General features: G+C 41.4%; 1 protein-coding gene across 1 annotated transcript in view; it reads right to left on the reverse strand.

Annotated features, from left to right (window-relative positions):
* Positions 1-5676, reverse strand: part of SLIT3 (slit guidance ligand 3) — a 594031-nt gene extending 588355 nt beyond the window's left edge. The window contains exon 1 of the mRNA XM_026510940.4: positions 5039-5676. Coding sequence (XP_026366725.3) covers positions 5039-5664 — 626 coding nt within the window. The 5' untranslated portion in view covers positions 5665-5676. The remainder of the gene's footprint in view (positions 1-5038) is intronic.
* Positions 5677-22452: the final 16776 nt, after the last annotated feature.

The raw sequence follows: 22452 nt of genomic DNA on the forward strand, positions 1-22452 counted from the left end.
CGGAGGCCAACCTGGGCTTAGCTGGAGAGGAGAGGGAGGGGATCAGGCATGAATGTGCTGGGCACAGCGTACGTGCAGGCGAGGAGCTTGCCTTGATAGGGCACATTTAGAGTGGGCACCTCAAACTCTGCAGCTGGATGGGGCCTGATGAAGAAATAGAAGTTAACAGCCATGGTCACCTCTATTAATAGTTGGTGGAGGCCTAAGTGCCAGGTACTGTATTAAGCACTTCCTGTTCATTATTTTATTTGCTTCTCCCCAAGAGGAACACTTATGACACACACTTTACAGGTAAGAAATGGTAGCTGGAGAATCAAAGTGCTGGGCACTGTGCTGAGTGCATTACATGGTTTGTCCGGTGCCACATTCACAGCATGCCCACAGGGCCAGTGTGATTATCATCCCTCTATTACAGCTGTGGAAATACGGTACAAAAGAATTAAATAGACTACAGCCCAGAGGAGTGGAGTAATTCGCCCAGGGTGCAACAGCAAAGTTGTAACAGAGCCAGAATTCAACCCAGAGCCCTCTGTCTGCAGAGCCTGCAGCCTGAACCAGTAGGCACGTGGTTCTGAAACCTTGCCACAGCCCACTTAGTCCATGCAAAAGATCCCATGGCTCTCAGATCTACCATTCTCACTTTCCAGGGGAGGAAGAACTCAGTGACAACAAACAGAACTGGAGAGAAACAAAATAACAATCAAAATGCAAAAATGCAGAAATATACAAGACCCAGATGATGCACAAAAGCAAAACTTAATAATGATCCTACAAATACATCAATTAATACAAGAAGAGCAGCAATCAAAAACCACAGAGAGCGCAGGATGATGCTGATGAGTTCCTGATTAGAAAGGCCGACAGTTGAAGTGTTGGGGATTTCTAGCTCTTTTCATGGGCATGTGCACAGTAGGAGTTTTTGCAAGGTTGCTAAGCAACGCCTGGCAACCAGACTCCAGAGTGGATCACTCATTAGGAGTCCTTGGTAACTCTAGTAAGGCAATAATTTTAGTTCATGAAAGCCAAATTTTAGAAACCCTTAACAACTCACGTAATAGGTTAATAGTAAGACTCCCTTGGCCATACGTAAAAGATGCAAAACCATAATCACCCAACTTTCACTTGTAAAAGCTAAAGAAAAACTTGTATTTTTGAGACTTACTCAGTCAACACATACCAGTTGAAAACCTACTATGTGTCACGCACTGGGGGGAGGACCATATGGTGAAAACCATTAGGAGTACACTAGAATTCTACTGTCAGGAAAAGGAGGCCCAGAAAGGCAAAGCCATCTGGCCACTTGCACAGCATACTGGAGGCAGGTGCGCTTTACTGCTCATGTCCAACCCATAGGTTCACCAGGAGAGCACTGTGCTTCTCTAAAAGGTCACATAACTGTGGGTGGCTCAGAGAGGCCCCGTGATTCACCAAACTGCCCCTAGTCCGCTGGGCTGGCTCTGAGGCTAGGAGTACCAGGATGCAGGGCTTGGCTGTGGAGCATCTTGGAAAGTCTCCCACTTGACCTGGAGACCTCTGTGGTCAAGTGAGGGAAAGCCTGTGACACGGTGTCGGTTTTTATTGGACCCAACCACCGGCAAAGCTTGCCATCATCTGGAGTGATGGAGAAAATTAAGTTACCACATTCTCACGTTTCAGCCTTTCGCCCGTTTTCCTTCACAAACAGGAAATGTTTATTTAAATACAGCAGTCTCCAGCATGTTCCAGAGCCAAGCGAAAAACCAAAGATGTCCACTCTTGCCCCACTCCGCTGTTCAGGCCACCACCTCGCCGCGGGTGAGAAGTAGGCCTCTGCCTGCCTTTAGGCAGCATGGGGAGAAGGGGCCCCTTGTGAGAGTTCGTTTTCATCTGTCTCCTCTTTTTCCAGGCTGAGATTGTGGTTGGAGAAGAATTACATCTGTGGGCTCCTTTTGTACTCAGAAGGGTAAATGCGACATCTGTTTACTCTGTGCTCCATGGTAAATGTTTTGTTTCAGGCACCACCATTCACTTCCTCTCCTCTTGTCCTCTATCTTTGCTGCACGGATAATAAATTACACTGAATTCTCCCCTGCGTTTATTTAGCTTTCTTGTGGGTGTCACCTCCTCATTGAGGGAAAAAAATTGTCAGTAGTTTATAAACGACAGAGAGTTTCTCTTTCTGTGTAATGTGCTGACATTATGGAGAAGAAGCTGGAACACAGACCCCCAACTCTGATACCAGCTTAATTATGAACAATATAACAAGCCCCATTCCAGGCCTGAATCAAAGTCCAAATGGTGACCACATTATTCCCATGCAGACTTTCCTTAAGGGGTAGCATGAGCAGATGAGGCTTCAGAAGTAAAAAACCCCCAGAGGAATAATCACAGACACACACACACACACACACACACACACATGCGTGCACACACACTCCCACAGAAAAGCCTCTCTGGGAGGTCAAGTAGCAGGAATGGAAAAGGGAGAAAATGCTTCTCCTTTGTTATAAAACACAACATAAACATTAGAGATCAGAGAACTAGATTTTAGGAAGGTCCCGAGCGTGTGATGCCAATGCTGACAGACCATCCGTCCCGTGAAGAAACGAGTCCTGGGTAGTTTCAAAGGCTCACTAAAGGAAGTTTCCTTCTTCTGTCCTCTGCTTACATTCTGTAAGTTGAACTGCTGGTTGTCTTCTGTATATGCAATGATTTTATATACAGTTACTGGAATGCAGTAGAGGTTCAAGAAATGTTTGTTGAATGAATGAAGAAAGGAATGAATGAGAAATTCCTCCCTAAAAAATCCTTCCCTTAGCTTAGAAATGCCAAATATCCCCCCAAGAGTTTGCAGAACTCAAATGTTCCATCTGAGTTAACTGACAGAGGATGAAAGGTGGTGAAGGACTGTTGGTGGACTGCTCCCCACCCCTGAAACACTCCTGACCAAGCTTGCTTCTAAAGGCTGTCCCCTCTCCCAGGGGAGGAAGAAGACCAGAATGAGGAGCCAGTCTTGGTAGATGCATCACCCCACACACCCCAGCCAAAGAGGCACCAGTGACCGGAACCAAGGTACATGAGATTCAGATTTTCCAAAGTACTTCCCACTCTGCCAATGCCTGCGAATGACCATGACAGCAGCAGAGTGCCATGGGAATGCCCAGCACTCAGTCTCCACCAAGTTTCTCCAGTTGTAGAGCACATGAATAGCTCCAAGCTGCCTGCCTGGGTCTCCTGGGGAAGGTGGGTGGGTGGCATATTGTCTGCAGTGCTGTGCCTGCAGCTTTTGAAGACTTCCTACACGCCCACAGGAGAAGGGCCCACTCCCCTTGGTTTCCCAAACATGTACCATGATTTTGAGGATGGAGGAGAGGTAGTCTCAAGACTCCAAGCAGGAGTGCTAATGTCATAGCAAGCTGAATGTTGGCAGAGTACACCTGAAGCAGCAGCAAGAGGAGCCTATTCTAAGACCCAAGCCCAGCCAGAACCCTCCCCGGACCATCTATTTACAGATCTTGGCCCAAACTGACCCTTGTTCCAAAGATGGTTAGCAGAGTGGTAGATATCCAAAAATACCACTACAACACATTTTGAACTAGTATTGTAAAACGCAAGGTCTGAAATAAGCTGTGGACACCTGGATTGTGGCCCCTTTATTGCCATTAACTTGCTGCATTACCTTGGGCAAGTCTTTTCAAACGTCTGAGCCTCCTTTTCTACATATGTTAATGAAGGTTCAGCTCCAAGGCTCTAGAATTGCACGGCCACACAGAATAATGAATGCACTTGAAAAAAAAAAATTTGTTTTGAGCCACAGGAAAGCTCCAGGAAAAAGGAAGGCAGTTCTACTGAGTCTCTGCCCAGGGACACATAGAGTTGGAGGAAAAGAAGTGGGGTGACAGAAGGTGATCAACAGGAATAACACACTGTAGGACAATTCAGTCTCATGCCACTCTCTTCCAGCCTCAAGTCAAGAGGGCAGAATGGAAGACCCAATGCACCCACCCCTAAGATGCGAGGGTAAGGGAGACAGAGGGAAAGCAAGACAAGGAGGAGGAGAAGTCTATTACACTCGAGCAAGCCCTCACCCACTTCTGGGCTGCGTTCCCAGGCCAGTTCCAACCCCCTCCACCATTTTCCCCTCTTTCCTTACTCCCCAACTGCGGGCTGGGAAGAGCCCACCCTCGGAGTCCAAGTTTTGAATTTGGTCCGAGGATCAAAATGATAAATGTTTCCAAAACGTTGACATATGAAAAGTAAATATTTGGTTGCACAATTGGGGTTAAAACGAGGGTCAATCCACCCCACTCTCCAAACGCCTCTCCTCTCGCTGCCAAACCCAGGATCCGAGGCTGAGTGCGGTTTGTAAGATTATAGCGCTCGGTCTCATTTAAAAGGCTGTCAGCATTTCCATTCTCCGGCCCGTTTGGGGAGGCATTTATAACCGAGCCATAAAAAATTCACCCCGGCTGCAACTTGGCATCTGCGAGGCTGCGCTCCAGGCAGGGCGGGTTTTGCAAGCACCCACTCTGAATTCGTTTGGTTCCTCAGAAGTTAGACCTTCACGCACACTCTCAACTTCGCTCGCAAGGGCAGCCAGAAAGTGGCCCTTTCTGATCTCCAAGCTGGTCACAGTCTCGGCCCTCTCCAGTCTCCGTGCCCTTACGCCCCATCACCTTTCAGCTTTCTCCTTCGCCCCCCTCTTAAATGTGCGCGGACCCTTTGCCCTCACCCTAAGACCTCACTGGCTGCAGCGTTCTTTCCTCCCCTAGCTTCCTGCCAGCGTTCTGCTGGAAGCTGTCACCGGGCCCTGGGTCTGGAGCCTTCACCCCTGGAGAAGCACCGCTCTTTGACCATCGCAGTGGGCTTCAAGAACTCTCTCCCTAGACCTGCCCAACGCCAGAGACCCCAACTCAGGGAATGAAGGATCTGACCCGGGAGAGGGTGACAGCAGAGACTGCATCCAGTGCGGCCAAGGGGAAAGGAAAGATCTGGTGCCTGGGGGCCCCACTATGGACCCAGGTGGGTGGCCCGGGTTGGGCGGGGCGGGGGTACTCACAGGCGCTCGGCGTTGCGGGGTATGCCCCGGGGAACCGCCCGGAGGCCCAGCCCGTGGCAGTCCACGCTGGCGGCGGAGCAGGTACACTTGGTGGGGCAGGCGGCGGCTGGGGGCCCGCTCAGGACGCTCGCCAGCGCGAAGGCCAGCGCCAGGCGGGCGCGCACGGCGGCGCCGGCCCCTGTCCGCCCGGGGGCCATGGTGTTCAGGGGCGCGCGCCCAGAGTAGGCTGCCTCGGCGGGGCAAGACGCGTGGAGCCCAGGGAAGCGCGCGCGGAGCCCAAGCGGCCTGGGGAGCGGGCGGCGGAGTTGGCGCGGAGGAGGAGCGAGCTCGGCGCTCAGGCGCACGGGGCGCGGGCGGAGCGGGGCGCGCCGGGCGGCGGCGGCGGTAGCAGCAGCAGCTCCATCCGCGGGGCTGGAGCTGCCCCGCTGCGCATCGCTCGGAGTGCCCAGGTACCGAGAGCCTCCTGGGCCCACTGGCCCGCGGCCCGGGGCGTGGGCCGGGTCGAAGACCTGGAGGCGAGCGCAGTGGGGCAGGGCGCCTGAGGAGGTCCGACTTGGGGTTGAGCTCGCGGCGGCGGCTGGGGCACGGGGCGGCCGGGTGAGCTGGCCGGCGCTCGCTCTCTCCATTCACTGAGCAGGGCAGACACCGGAGACGCGGGGCCCACCCCTACCGCCCCCCCAAAAACGCCAGCTCCGCCTCCCATTGGCTGCGCTGCACGTCATGTCGACTAAGTTGGGAACTTTGCTGGAGCGACCGAGAGCCCGGAGGGGAGGAGGCAGGAGATGAGGGAGAGGAAAGGAAAGGGGCTCGGCCAGCAGGGCCCCAGAATTGAGACCCATTCACTCTTAAGGAGCCAAGGATTAATCAGGCTGGTGGCATTTTTTTCTTTATTCTGGCACTGAGCTAGGCACTCTGCTCCTATTCCTTCCTTGGGTTCCAACACCGTCCCGAAAGGGGGCATCTGAGTACCCCATTTTATAGATGAAACAAAGCTCAGAGAAGTAAAGTAACTTGCCCGAGGCCGCACAGCTTCTAGGTACCCCAAACCACAGCATTCACATTCACTCACTTTACACCACAGCCCATCGAAGCTGTGTCCTTCATTCATCTACAAAGATCCTCAAAGATCCTAGCTCATATTGGCAAAGATCCACAACTTCTTCCTAAAGGACCTATTGCATTGCATTGATACTAACGCATTTCACAGTCACACGTGTCACATAAAATGTTTGTCCGTGTTGTTCAAGTCGCTGCTGGCAAACCCTACACGGAGGCCTGTCCTGCTTTGCCTAGACCCAATGCCGGCTGTCCCGCTAAAAGTAGTGATGGCAGGGACTGGGACCCCTGGATTGACAATGCCTGTTCATAGTCAGCTTCTGCTTCCTGACTAGGTGACTCTGGGCCAATCGTGTCAGATCTGAACCTCGGTTTCCTCAAAGGAAGGGGACAGAGCTCTGTCTAGGACCACCTCACTGGGTTGTTTGGAGCATCAAAGAAGAGAAAGTGTTTTTGCAAAACAGTCATTCCCATGTGAGACATCCCTTCTGCCCCCAGAGCCTTCATTCTTCCATAGCGCTCTAAATTGGCCAGTTCTGAGCTTTTCCAGATGCTGGTGGGGAGGAGCGCGTGTGTTAGAGGCTCCATAAATACTTGTAGGAATGATTTTGTTTGTTTGTTTGGAGGGAGAGGGCAGGAACTGGAGGAAGTAGTGCCCAGAATTCCTTGAGGTCTGCTCACACTGGAAAAATCTAAATGGGCCCTGAACATGGGCGTGCACGCACGCGTGCACGCGCACGCACACACTTGTGCACACATGCTTATACTCAGGCTCACACACACACCCATATACACACTCAATTGTATACACACATGTGTACATGCATACTCTCACACCACGCAAAATCACACATACCACAATAATAATTATGCCACCGAGAGCTCTTTTCTTTCATATAAACGCTATTCTAATTCCTTCTACCTCATTTTCCTTGAAGGACATTTTCAACGACTTGACGATATCCTGTGAATTTATAGTAAAGGTGCAGATTTTATTTTATTCTACTTAACATATTTTAGAAATCATAGCTCCAGGCACCCAATTGCACGTACGTGTACACATACATACACAGTCACACACGCTTCAGTCCCTCCATCATTCATAAACACATTAGGTGTAATTTACTGCTGTTATTCTTGGGAGCAGCTTTCTCAACCGATGCTGTTGTCAGCGCCCTCTGGTGGCCATAGAGAGTCTATGCTCTGGTCCATAGGGTGACTTCAGCTTTTAAGAACTCTAAACATCCTTTCCTCTGAAACTTTCCTCCAAACCTTGAACCAATTTAGTACCAGTACTGAGGCAGATGAGAGAACTGGGCAAAGACCCAAGGGCACAAAAGCGTCTCAGACTGTCTGGAGCAGAAAAGAGTAGAGTTTTCTTTGTTTTCCCAAATGCACGCTACAGCATGTCTTGCAATCCCTTTAGGCTGGGCCTGGGTCTGCGCTCTGAGCACAGTGTGAGGGTGGGGGTGGGGGCAGGGACTATGTTTTCCATTTAAGCTGATGGGAAATTTCCTGAGCCTGACTAGATCTTTAAGTAACTTCACAGGCATTCAAGTGTGCTTGCTTTTCCTTGGGAGAACACTTTAGAACAGAGCCTGGGAGTCAATCATTCCGAAGAAAGAGGAGGTACACATGACACGGGCCATACGGAATCAGGGAGTGAGGCTGGAACAACCTTGAAAATCACCGGATCCAGCTGTTCTGCAAATGCGTTCTGACGACTACTAATTCTACATATTTCTTCAAGAAAGTGGGGGAGGGGGGGGGTTGTGCAAAAATAGGGTGAGAAATGCTCACTTTCGCCACTGTTAGAGATTTGCATCACCGATGAGCATATCTAAGATTTTGAGAAGCCCTGCAGTAAGGAAACTGGTTTAAGGTTTGTTGAACCCAGTTTCCTAGTATGGCTGACCCTTTTACATGTAAAGTTAAAATTCTTTTGAAATTTTTTGAGAACGCTCAATATAATTCAGGCCCTGTATTCAATAATATGGAAACGGAGTCTCAGAGAGGGAAGGGCACTGGTACAGGGTTATTGAGCTAATTTGTGAAAAAGCCAGAGCTGGGACCCAGGGCTCCCAGTGCCTAGAATTAGGCCCTATCCACTCTCCCCCACTGATTTTGAAGCATTAATCTTCTCAGAGAAGTATGAGTAAGTTCTTAGGAGGTCAGTTTGTTGGGTAGGACTTTTTATGTCTAAGTACCAGAGATGGCTTTTATACCCTGTGGTGTGATTTTCAGAGTTCCATATAAGCCTCCAGGGCCAACTTTTGGATTTTTTCCTTTAATTTTCTGTAGGCTTCTCAAAAGCAAACTGTCCACCCATTCACCGAAGAAACCCACTTCAAACTTTCTCCTCCACCTGTTTTCTGTCTCAGAGGAAGGCACCACTATTTACATGGCTACTGTAATCAGTTGAGGTTTTCTGGTTGCAACAATAGAAAATAACTAATTGAAGTAAAAAAAAAAAAAAAAAGAAGAAGAAGTTTTTAAGAAGGCCTTTGGGTAGTATACAAAATTAAGGTGGAAGAAACTAAAAAAGGAAGCTTTTAAAAAGACACAAACCAAGCAGGATCAAGGATCAAGCCCAAGCCCAAATTTCCAAATTCCCAAGACATAAGGACTGGCCTGGGTTAGGTCATGTAATCACTGTATTAACCACAGAAGACAAGAATCTATGGATAACAGTTCCATGGAAACTATACTCAGTGAGGCAGGTAGGAGCAGTGCTCTCAAAGGAAAACTGGGGAGCTGTTAGCTGAAAAAGTAGGGGTTTGACAAGAAGGCAAAACAGCACCAAAGCATCTTCCCTCTGTTTCACACCACAGCCATTCTGTTCCTGAGTCCCGTCAGTTCTTCCTCATGAGTCTCACTTGCATCTGTCTCTCTTCATCTTTGGGCATCTGCTATTGTTCAGATCCCGGTTTCATGCATGGCCATTGCTCACACCAGCCCCCACATCAATTCTCTTTCTTTGTCTTTTTGTTCCACCAATTCATCCTTGGCCCTGATGATCAAGGGATTTTTCTAAGATGCACACATGACAACGCAATCCTGAACTTTGAAGTAGATTTTTACCCCTATACCTCATCTCCTCCCACTCTCCCACACCCACTCAGCATCCCTCCTGAACATTCTTCCTGGTTCTTTCCTATCGGGCTAGCCCAGAGTCAGTTGAGTCTTCCATTCCTCCAGGAAACCTTGCTGATCTAGTCTATTAGATTTTCAAAGTCAGGGAATCTATAGAATCTATTAATTCCAACATTTATTATAAAAATTTTTCAAACATACAGAAGTATCTAATTCATTTTTGCATGCTTGAGGCCTAGAGGTACAAATGCATCGTTGATGATTGATGAATGACTTACTAACGAGTATGTGAATGGATGATCTCTCCAATCACCTAGCTTATTTGACATTCTCTTGCTGCAGTTTTACTTATTTTGATCAGTGTTACTTGATCTTTTGGGGGAGGAGGGTGAGACCACATTCTTCTAGAAACTCTGTTTTTTTTTTGTTGTTGTTGTTGTTTTTGGAAAACTATACACACTCCCTGCCCCACCCCAAGCCTGATATGTTTGCTCCTATCCCATTGAAACTTACCATTTGTGCTGGTCATTCTTCAGTGGATTGTCCCGACTGCTCTGCCCACTGTCACCCTGTCCTCTTCGCCAGGAGGCTGACCTCTATGGACTGTATCATCTGTGCTCCCTTCGGTCTGTCCATGGGGAGAACTAGCCCAGAGATCTGGAGGAAAGGCCAGTGCTTCCTCCATAAGGACAGCAGTGTGGCAGTGGCTACCTTCCTTTACTGAAGGTCATAGTTCATGTCCCCCAGCTGCCATTCCCATCCCCATATCTCTTTAGAGGGTAGTAATAGGAACAGCTTCCCACTATTGCTAAACCTTGGGCAGTCCCCATCTCTTGATTCCTTAACCCTGCCTCACCTTTCTAAATAGTCCCTTTAATAAACCTTCTTCAAATTACTCCTTTGGGTTGTGTTGTCTGTTTCCTACCGGGGGCCCTGAAACTGACACACTACCTCACTGAGCCATCATGGCAGATCTCTGAGGAATATGTGAACAGGGAGGGGAGGGAGAGATGATTAAAACTCCAATTTGAGATTAAGACTGTGATTCCTTTTAAATCTTCCCGGGGGTGGGAAAAACTCACACATGTGAATTTTAGGTCATTTCTGGGGAGCAGGATTAAGTAAAGGTACATCAGCTGAACCTCGAAGGTCATTTTTTTTTTTCTATGCAGATTCTTTTTCTCTCCCTTGAGAAAGAAAGAATATTAAAGATTTACTGCCTGTCACTCTATTGAACTTTCCCAAGGGGCAAGATCTACTCTTAGATAAATGTTTGATGAATGAATATATAACTTTATAATATAATATATAATATAATATAATATAATATAATATAATATAATATAATATAGCCTATCCTGGGGAACAAGATAGAGCAATTGAACCTTCCAAAATCCAGATCCACCTGTAGTAGACAACTCTTACTTGATCTTCCACTCCAACTATGTGATTACAATTTAGAACTTTCTCATTCTTATATGATCTTGCCTCCCTCTCAAAATAGTGATGTTCTAGGGGTGAGCACTGACATAAAGCTGATCAGAGTTTTCCCTGAAATTTTTCCGACTGGTACTGCAGAAAATGATTCAGTCCTCTGTGGTTGTAAAGCTGGAACATAGGAGAAACTAGAATGAGTATCCATATTTTCAGTTGTGTGGCCCAGCTGGTATAATAAGATGGATTTGACCCATTTTCTAGAAGTGTAAGTGGCATCTAGCTTAATTTAGCAATTGAACAGCCATTTATTGGGAACTTTATATATGCCCAGGAGAAGACACAGCCCGCAGCTGCCAACAATCCAATTAGGAAGATAAGTTTAAGTTATATGAAAGAAGATAAAAGATATGGTATATAATTAAATGCTAATTAATGTGAGTCACATAGTAAGTGCTACAAAAATTCTAAAAAGGAAAAAATCACTTCGAGCTGGATTGGAAGTACTGAGGAATGCCATTTGGTTTTTGGAGGATACATGGATTTGATGAGCTCAATGGGAAGGAAAAAGGTCTTCATCTTGAGAGAAGCAAACACAAGGAGGCAGGAAGATAATGGTACATCAGTGTAAGCAAAGGGCTTTGGGAATGTGGAATATAAGAGAGTTTAGGGCAGATTTCTATTGGTCTGAGAGCAAATTCGAGAAAAAGCTTTGATCCCTGATTTGCCTTTGGGTTGGCCACCTTGCTTTAGAAGCTAGAGGGCTCTATGCAGAGGCAATGACTCTAATCTTGAGAGATGATACAGATCGGAATCCCCAGAAAGGAACCAGAAATGTGTCCCAGATCAACTTCGCCCTGGTCTGAAAGGAGGCCAGATGAAGTGAGGAGCTCTTATTTCTCTAAACTGGGGTGTCAAGATGGTGGTGACTAGGCCAGATGTGGAGTCAGGCTCCTGGTCCTCAGTACCACAGTGCTGACCTGAGAGGCCTGGCAGACAGGTGAGTGTAATCATGGGCCTGTCCAAACTCTGCAATGAAGATTTGTCTCATATTTGAGCAAAGCAAGAACTGTCACCTGGGAAATGGCTCTCCAATTTGAGGAGTATTAATCACCTAATTAACCAGAACACCTGCTCATAAAACTCATCCCATCCAGGGAACCAAATTAAACAAAGCATGAGGATGTGCCACATAGACTTGGCGGTGGCATCTGCATTCTTGGCTGGCTTCCTTGGGCACTGCGGCTCAAAAAACTCTCTAGCCAGCTGTTGGGCTTGACAGAAACTTTAGAACACCACCCTTGTTTAGCAAGCAGTGATTCGTGCAAACTCAAAGAAACTCCTCTTGCAACTTACCTGGCATCATGGATGCCCTTGATATGCTGGGCCTGTTCTGAGTGTTTCACATATATTAACTCTCTATTCTTAATAACAACTAAATGAAGTCCCCTACTGTGGCAGAGCCTAGCTTGATGCTCACAGATCCAGTTTCTTCTTTCTGGGAACACAGAAGACTGTATTTACTAGCCTCCCTCCCAGCCTTCCCAGCAGTTAAGTTGGGGTCATATTCTTCATTCTGACCAACAGAACTTGTGCAGAAGTGATGCATACCATTTCCAGAGCTGATCTTTGAAACCCCTTACATAATCAGGTAGGCCTTCTCTCTTTGCGTGTTCACTAGACAGAGGGGATCCAGTGAAGAATCACAGTGTCCTGAGAGGATGGTGAAGCCACAGAAAGGAAGACACTACAATCCTTGAATCACTACATGGAACACAATGACCATACAGTCTGTAATAGAATAACCTAACCGCCCCCCACTAAGATTTGGGGGTTGTTTATTACAGCCATTGGCATTAATTACCTAGGCTGATAGACCAATGCAATCTTGAAATTACATCTGCGCAAATCACACAGGATGAATCTTACGGAAAGCTATTATCTGTGTGGTATGATTTCAGCAAACAGGAAATTTTCCCCTTCCCAAAATAATACCTCCTCCTATTGGTTAACGAATGAAATGCTTTTAAATAGTAACCCTAATTATCTGACTTTTATTTATTTCTTATTTATTGATTCAACATATATTTACTGTGTACTTTTTGGGTAAAGGTCACATCATATATGTTATAGTGAAGACAAGATAAAACATGATTATTACTCTTATGGAGTCTTATTTGGGCAATAGAGGTAAAACAATCAATTAAGCAAGAAAATAAATATATAATTAAAATTATAAAGTGTTGAGAAGGGAATCAACAAGGTGATATGGTAAGTACTAATCGAGGCTGGAAATGTCTCAAAAAAATGGCCATGGAATGAGAATCAAAAGACAAGAAGAATCTAGTTGTGATATAATAAGGTATGGGGTGGGATAGGTCACTATTCCAAGAGACAAAACAGCACATGCAAAGGCCCTATGATATGAGTTCACTAGCTAAGGTATATAAAGAAGGGCACTGTATGGATCCTAGAATATGAGGGAGACTTTTCTGGGAAGGCCAGGATTATTTTTCTTCACCATTGTACTGACCCCAGACTATGTGAAGTACTACAGCAAGTGGTATTACCCCTATCGTTTGTGTGTATGAAGAGAAGCCTAAACTTTTGGACTAATCTGACTGGACATAGAATCAATTGCAACTCCAGGGATATTTGTAGATAAAGGGGCTGATAAAGGCATATTAATTAGAGGACTTGTGTTAAACCATCTTGTATAGGTAGCATCATATTTTTTCCCACACGTTTACGTTTTCAATGTGCCTAGGGGATAAGGGATGGAGTTGATGAAGACCACTGGAATGGGAGGTTAAGGACCTTCTAACCCACTCTTGGAGCCACCACCTTATTGAGAGATTATCCAGTCTTGTGTAAGGAGTGTGCATTTCTGTAAAATATTTTACTTCCGAAGTTTAGCTAATGGCATCACCATCTACCCACATGGCAGAGACAAAAACCTAAACATCATCTTTAACTTTTCTCTTTTATTCCTTTTAATTCACCCCATCCATCACCTCACCAAACCTCTTGACTCCTCAACTTATAACATTTTGAGTTCCTCTCCTTGGATTTGTTTTGGCCATGATGGCCTCTCATCCAGGCTCTTTAACTGGCTTCCCTGCTCAACTCCTCCAGTCACATTCCAGAGCCTTAGAGGTATTTCCATTACTTACAGAGTAGTCTAAACTATGTACATGGTAAAGAAAGGTCTTTGTCTCTGCCTTTATCTCTTGCTTCACTTTGCCACAAATCCTTCTTCCCACTTTTAGGCTGAACCATAGAGAATTAAAATTTCCTGAAAGTGTTGAGGTGTTTACCATCTGTCAAGTTATCCCATTCTCTTCACATTTTCTGCAATGCCCTTGCCCACCTCCTCTGGTGAAATTGTCCTGGTCCTTTGCCATGCAGCTAAAGATCTCCACCTCTGTGAAACATTTTAATGCTTCTCTCCATTAATACCTTCCCTATATTAGAGATTTCTTCATTTGATTTGTGGCTGTAAACCTCTATTCTGCACTCCCTACACTAATGTAATTATCTACTTATGAATATTCCTCCTGCCCAACTAGATTGTGAGTCTCTTGACAGATGGAATGTAATTGATTGAACTCCTTGAGAGAGCTGTCTATCCTCACTGTGTCTAATTCCTCTATTCTTTCTTCAATCCACCCCTTTCAGAATTTCTCCCCAACACTGAAACTGTTGTTTTCAATGACCTCCCCATTTTTCTAGTTAAGTAAGAAGTCTTAGAGTCATCCTTCATTTCTCCCTTCTTTCCATACACAACATTTAAATAATCAGCAAATCACATTTCTTTTTCTTCAAGTCCAGAATTCAATCATTCTGTTTCATGCCTACCATTACAACAAATGACTGTCACTTCTGGCCTGGATTCTTGCAATCATCTCCTAACTCCTTGCCTCCATCACGCCCCACCTTCTATAGCCAACCTTTAACTCAGCAGCCCCACATTGTTAAAATATACATCAGATCATGTAATTCTTCTGATCCAAAGCTTTCTATAGAGACTTCTGCTTCAAGCTATGATGGAATAATAGAAACTAGATTTACCTTTCCACCTTAAGCCTGTAGAAAACTGGACACAATACATAAAAAAGATGATTTTCAAACATTGGAAAATAGGAAATTTATGACTGCTCCCTAAAATGAGAAACAAGTGAGGTGAGCTTACATTGATGCCACCTTACTTCCTATTGAATAGAAACCTCAGAAGAGTATTACCTTTGCAGTGTAGCTGAAGATACTTTGGATCCACCCTAAGAAAAGCTTAAAAACAAAGCTCAAAAGGCTCCAACTGATTCTGTGTAACTTAACTGTGAGAAGAACAAAGTTCCATGCTCTTTAAAGAAATACTAGAGCACCCAACAATGTAAATTTCACAATGACTGCCATCCAATAAAAAGTCACCTGGAAAACAAAGAAGCCTGAAAAATATGATTTACAAAAAAAGAAAAAAAAAAGAAAATCAACACAAACAGACACAGAAATGGCTGAAGTGTTATAATTAATAGACAAGGATATTAAAACAGCTATTATAAACATAACTTGCATATTTAGGAAGCAGGGGGAAAAAGGAAGATATAAAAAGAAGTAGATGGGACTTTTAGAGATGTAAAATATAATATCTAACATGCAAATGCACTGGATAGTATTGGCAGCAGGTAAAATTCACCAAAATCTTGAACCCAGAATTTATTTAAAAAACAAAACAAAACAAACTCTTACAGCTCCATAATTAAAAGACAAATAGCCAAATTAAAAATAAACCTAAGACTTGAAGAGCTACTTCATCAAAGAAGGTAGATGAAAAGATGTAAATAACAAGTAGACACATGGAAAAATGCTCAAAATCAGTCATAAGGGAAATGCAAATTAAAATCACAATGAGATACCACTACTCAGCCATGAAAATAGCTAACATCAAAAAGACTGAAATTACTAAGTGTGGAAGAGGATATAGAGAAACTGAAGCCCCTATTCAGTGCTAATAGGAATAAAAATGGTACAACTACTTAGAATAACAGCTTGGCAGTTTCTTAAAAGTTAAACATATACTTATCATATGACCCAGTAATTTCACTCCTAACTGCCTACCAAAGAAAAAGAGAAATGTATGTCTACATAAAGTCTTGTATAGCAATATTATTCATAATAGCTCAAAATTGGAAACGATCCATATGTCTATCAACTGATGACTGGATAAAAAAAACAAAACTAAAAATAATATATCCATACAGTGGAGTATTATTCACCAATTAAAAGGAACAAACTCCTGATACATGAAATGATGTGGATGCAGCTCAAAATCATAATGCTAATTGTAATAATCTAGATACAAATATAAGACTTCATATTGTATGAATCCATTTACATTAAATATAAAGAAAAAGAAAGCTATAGATACAGAAAGCAAATCAGTGGTTTCCTGGAGCTGTGGGTAGGGTGGGGTGGGCAGTGGAAATTAACTGCTAATAGGTAAAGGGAAATTTGGGGGGTGATGGAATTGTTCTAAGAGTGGATTGTGGTGATAGTCACTCAACTATATATTTACTAAGACTCAAAAGTCAATTGGACTTAAAAAGGTTTACTGTATTTAAATTACAACTCAATAAAGCTGCTAGAAAAGGTAATTGTTTAAAGTAAAATAACAACAATGTACCAAGGAGTTTATAATATATGCAAAAATAAAGGATATGAAAATAACAGCACAAAGGAGAGGAGGAAGGTAATAGGCGTATACTGTGTAGGGTTACTATACTACAGGAAAAGTGGTATAGCACTATTGGAGAGTAGAAGATAAACTATGAAAATTTAAAATATGTGTTATAAACAATATTTTAGGGAAACCATCAAAAAAAAATAAAGCAAAGACATACAACTAAAAACAAGTAGAAGAAATAAAATGAAGTGATAAAAGTTTGCCACTATATCTAAAATAAGAAAATAGGAAAAAAGGCAAGAAAAAGCAGATGGGGCAAATAGTAAACAAATAGAAAGACTGTAGACTTAAACCCATGTGGCCATAATTACATTAGTTATAAATGGTCTAAACAATCCAATTTAAAGCCAGAGACTTGTGGGATTGGATTAAACAAAGGAAGGCCCAACTGAATGATGTCTATAATAAATTCTCTTTAAATGTAAAGACACAAAGAGGATAACAGTAAAAGGATGGAAAAGAATGCAGCATGCAAACACTAGTCAAAGAAACCTAGAGTGGCTATATTATTATTAGAGAAAGTAGAATTTAAAATAAACATTATTTCCAGTCAATCAGAGAAAGACAATTATCACATGATTTTACCCACATGTGGAATTTAAGAAACAAAACAGATGATCATAGGGGAAAGGAGGGAAAAATAAGATGAAATCAGAGAGGGAGACAAACCATAACAGACTCTTAACTCTGGGAAACAAACTGAGGGTTGATGGAGGGAAAGTAGATAGAGGGATGGGGGACCTGGGTGATGGGCATTAAGGAGGGCACATAATGTAATGAGCACTGGGTGTTAAATGCAGCTGATGAATCACTAGACTCTACCTTTGAAACTAATAGTACACTATATGTTAATTAATTGAATTTAAATACAATTTTTTAAAAATAAAAAATAAAAGCAGCATTATTTCCCTGGATAAAGAGAAGATGTTTCATAATGTTAAACGGGTCAATTCACCAAGAGAACATAACAATACTAACTGTGGCTGTACCAAACAACAGAGCTTCAAAATACATGAAAACAAAATGCAGTAGAGCTGAAAAAAAGAATAGACAAATTCACAATTATGTTGTCTGTATCAACATTCTTATCTCAGTAATTGCTATAAGTAGACAAGAAATCATTAAAGACATATGAAACTTAAAAAAAAAACATTAGTAACCAAATAAGACTAATTGACATTCACAGAACTCTCCACCCAACAATAGCAGAATACGCATTATTTTCAATCCACTTGGAATATTCACTAAGATAAACCATAGTCTGGATCATAAAGTAAGGTACGGTAGTTTTAAAAGGATTTAAATTGTATAAAAATATTCTCTGACCACAAGAGAATCAAATTAGAAATCAAAGACAGAAACATATGTGGAAAATCATTTAAAATGTTGAAAATTAAATATCATTCTTCTAAATAAACCATGGTCAAAGAAGAAATCACAAGAGAAATTAGAAAGTATTTTGAATTCGATGAAAATGAAAACACCACATGTGAACATTTGTGGAATGAAGCTAAAGCAGTGTTTAAAGGGAACATTTTGGCATTAAATGCTTTTATTAGATAAGAAAGAAGGATGAAAATCAATAACCTAAGCTTCCCCTTTAAGAAACTAGCTAAAGAAGAGCTTGTCAAACCCAAAGTAAACAGGAGGAAGGAAATAATGGGAGAGGAGAAATCACTAAAATTAAAACAGGAATGCAATGGAGAAAACCAATGAAATCAAAATTTTTTCTTTGAAACAATAAATAAAGATGAAAATCTCTAGAATAATAATCATGAATAAAAAGAAGACATAGTGATCAATACCAGGAATTAAACAGGAGACATCTCTATAAAGCCAACTAACATTAAGGAAGAATAATAGAATATTATGAAAAGTTTTATGCCAAATATTTGATAATTTAGATGGAATGGACAAATTCCTTGAAAAACACAAACTACAAAAGCTCACTCAAGAAGAAATAACCTAATTAGCCCTACATCTATTAAAATTTGAATTCATAGTTTAAAAACCTTCCCACAAAGAGAATCCAGGTTAGATAGTTTCCCTGGCAAATATAATCAACTTTACACAAACTTTTCAAGAAAATGGATAGGAAGAGAACAATTTCCAACTCATTAATGAGGTTAGAATTATCATGATATCAAAAATAGAAAAAGACATTATAAAAAATAAAAATTATATACCAATATCCCTCATAAATATTAAAAATCTTTAACAAAATATTAGAAAATAGAATTAAGTAATAAAAAAGATGATACATCATGACTAACTAAAGTTTACCCAAAGTATGAAAAGTTGGTTCAATGCTTGAAAATTAATCAGTGTTGTTTGAGTGTAAAAAAGTTGTGTAAAAAAGAAAAAGCAGAGTGTAAAACATTAATAAAATGTAAAAAAAAAAGAGATTATCATCTAGAGAGATGGAGAAAAAACGGTGAACAAAATTTCACATTTATTCATGATAGAAATTCTCAGAAAATAGGAAAGATGAAACTTCCTCAGTCTAATAAAGAACATCTACAAAAAAATCTACAACTAGCTAAGATGAAAAAATGAATGCTTTCTTCCTGTGATCAGGAGCAAGGCAAGGATGTCTGATTCATCACTCATTTCCAACACTATGCTGGAGGTCCTAACAAATGTTGTAATATGAGAAAAAGTAAAAAGGCATGCAGATTTGAAGGGAAGACATAAACTTATATTTACAGACAATGTGATTGTCTACATAAGAAATCCTAAAAATCTACTTATAAGTGAGTTTAGTAAGGTTGCAGGATATAAGGTCAACATATGAAAATCAATTGTTTTCTCAGATACTGGCAATGAATAACTAGAAATTGAAATTACAGAAACAGTACCATTTACAATAGTATTAAAAAACATGAAATACTTAGAGGCAAAACCATGTTCAGTATTTAAAAGCTGAAATTAATTAGAGAAATCAAGAGGACCTTATAAATGGATGGCTATACCTGCATCCATGGATTAGAAAATCCAATATTGTTAAGCTGTCAATTCTCCTCAAATTGATCTATACATTCAATGCAATCCCAATCAAAATCCCAGCATGAATTTTTTCTTGTAGAAATTTACAGGTTAATTCTAAAATTTATATAGAAAAGCAAAGGAACTAAATTAGCTAAAGTAGGTAATTTTGGATAAGAAGAACAAAGTTGGAGAATTCAAATAACCTGATTTGGAGACTTACTATAAGGGTATAATAATCAAGACAGTGTGGTATTAGCTAAAAGAGGGACACACTGATCAAGGGAATAGAATCAAGAGTTCAGAAATAGACCCACCCATATGGTCATTGATCTTCAACCAAAGTGTTAAGGCAATTCAACAGACAAAAGATCATCTTTTCAGCAATGGGTGCTAGAACAATTGACTATCTATATGCTAAATAAGGATATAACCTTGACCTTTTCCTGCATCAGATACAAAGTTAACCTGAAATGGCCTATATTTAAATTTCCGTGTTAAAAGTATAAAAACTTATAGAAGACAATGACATAGGAGAAAATCCTTTTGCACTTGAATTAGGCAAAGATTTCTTAGATAATATACATAAAACACAGACCACAAAAGAAAAAAATTGATAAGTTGAACTGAGTCAAAATTAAAAACATCTGTTCTTGCAAGATATTGTGACATAAATAAAGAGATAAGTGACACATATCTGATAATGGGTTCACGTCCAGAATATATAAAGAGGTCTCAAAATTCAATAAGACAAGAAACCAAATAAAAACAGAGTAAAAGCTTTACCAAAGTAGACATATATGACAAACAAACTACACGTCATCAGTTACTGAGGAAATGAAAGTTAAAATCATAATGAGATATCACTACATACCCATTAGAATAGCTAAAACTGAAAAGTGCTGTTGAGGATACAGGGCATCTTGAAGCCACATACACATTAATTATGGGAATACAAAATGGTAAAGTGTTTGACACTTTCTAGTAAATGTATGCATTCACTTACTATGCGACCCAGAAACCCCACTCCCAATACTTTAACCAAGAAAATTGAAAACCTATGTCCACAAAAGATCTGTATGCAAATGTTTATGGAAACTTTATTTACAATAGACAAAAAATAGAAGCAACTCAGATGCTCAACAACCGCTAGATGGATAACCAATTTGTGGTACAGTAATATGATAGAACACAATTTAGCAATAAAAAAATAAAGCATCAATACAGGCAAAAAATAGGTGAATTTCAAAAGCATTATGCCACTATGTCATTGAAATAAAAAAATATATTTATGACCAAACTTACATACTTTATGATGACATGCATCTGACATTTTAAAAAGGCAAAAAGCAGATCAGAAACCAGATCACTGATTGCTAGGGACTGGGGGTGAGGGGAGATAATTGACTACAAATAGACACAAAGAAACTGTTTTGCAGTAATGGAAATGTTCTCCATCCCTGTTATGGTTTTTGTTACAGGACTATACACATTTGTCAAAACACACTATACTCCTCAAAAGGGAATATATTATTGTCTACAAACATCTCAATAAACCTGAGTCCCCAAAATTTCATCTAAGCCTCAGTTTCTCCATCTATACAATTGTAGCCACTCTTATGATTTTTTTAAATGATCTTTTCCTTGGAAATATCATTCTGGCCCTGATTTCTAAGTCATTGCTCTGATTACTATTTGCCATTTTGTGTCATTGAAATAAAGATATGTTTATGACAAACATCTTTTATTATGCGCCATATGTACTGATAAATTGTGCAATACTTAAATAAGTATGACATTTAATAAAAGAGGAAGACAGAGTCAATCTTTTCAGGGTCCAAGCGGATACACTGGAATCCAGACTGTAGTGAGTACATTTTGCTTTGTGAATTCACACCCTGGCCTCTTCTCTTAGCTTGCATTGGAATGTTGACTGGGTTGAAGAATTCTTGAAAATGTTTTTATTTATTTCTCCTGGCCTAGGAGGTATCGGAGTTCTGACATATAGCAGTACAGCATGTAAATGCATTTTCATACTGACATAATTATACTCAGAGTAATTGAATCCATTTTGTGTTTTCTTCCGTTTTCTCTGGAGGTGGGGTTACTCCTTCATTTGGTCTCAGAACTCAGCCTGTTTCTAGGTCCTATTACAACTCTAACAGTAATTCTTGTTGTTTGATCTTTGTGTCTACTGCCTTCACAGATTTTCTCCCCCAACTGTCCTGATGTATCACATCGTACGGGTCCAATTCCTAGTCATTTATTTCAACTGGAGACAAACTCCTGAAACTTACCCATAGCTAAATTTTCTATACCAGACCTATTTGCAAACTGTACCACCATGATCATTATCTTGCTTTTTAATAATAATTATAACAACAATTATAATAATGATAATAATATGGCAATCATTACCATTCATTGGTAATTGGGCTCAGGATGATACTAAATACTTAGAACTAACCCTCACAACTATTACATGACATAGGTATGGTCCCTATTTTACAATGAGAAATTAAGGCACAGAGCATCTCAATGACTTTGCCTGGGCCATATACTCTGTGAATCACAGATCTGGGCTTTAGCACCTATGTTTGTTGTCCAAAACCTATATTCTTCCCTGGCTGAGAAGGAGCAAGAGTTCACTCTGCCTATCAGCAAGGACATGTTGGCCCAGGAATTAATTCAGGTCAAACTTTTGAAAAGAGAAAGAAATGAGACTTAACAAAAAACAAAAAAACAAACAAAACAAAACAAAACAAAAAACCTTGGCAAAACTTTCCTTTTAAGCCATTGACAACCTTTAGATCTCTTCTTTTATTATAACAGGGTCTATCTCCACGGAGCTGAATTCCTGGTCTTCCCGCTAAAACTTTGTTGTCTTCCCCATCTCAGTGAATGGCAGCTTTATCCTTCCAGTCTTTCAGCCCAAAACCTTTGTAATCATCCCTGACTCCTTCCCCTTTCTCACCTCTACATCTAATGTATCAGGAAATCCTGTCAGTTTCATTTTCAAAATACATTCAGATTCTGGCTAATCCTCACCACTTCCATGACCCTTATCTAAACCATGATCACATTTTTCTTTGATTACTGCAATAGT

The sequence above is a fragment of the Ursus arctos genome, unplaced genomic scaffold, assembly GCF_023065955.2.
Source record: "Ursus arctos isolate Adak ecotype North America unplaced genomic scaffold, UrsArc2.0 scaffold_15, whole genome shotgun sequence".
Taxonomy (NCBI): Eukaryota; Metazoa; Chordata; class Mammalia; order Carnivora; family Ursidae; genus Ursus; species Ursus arctos.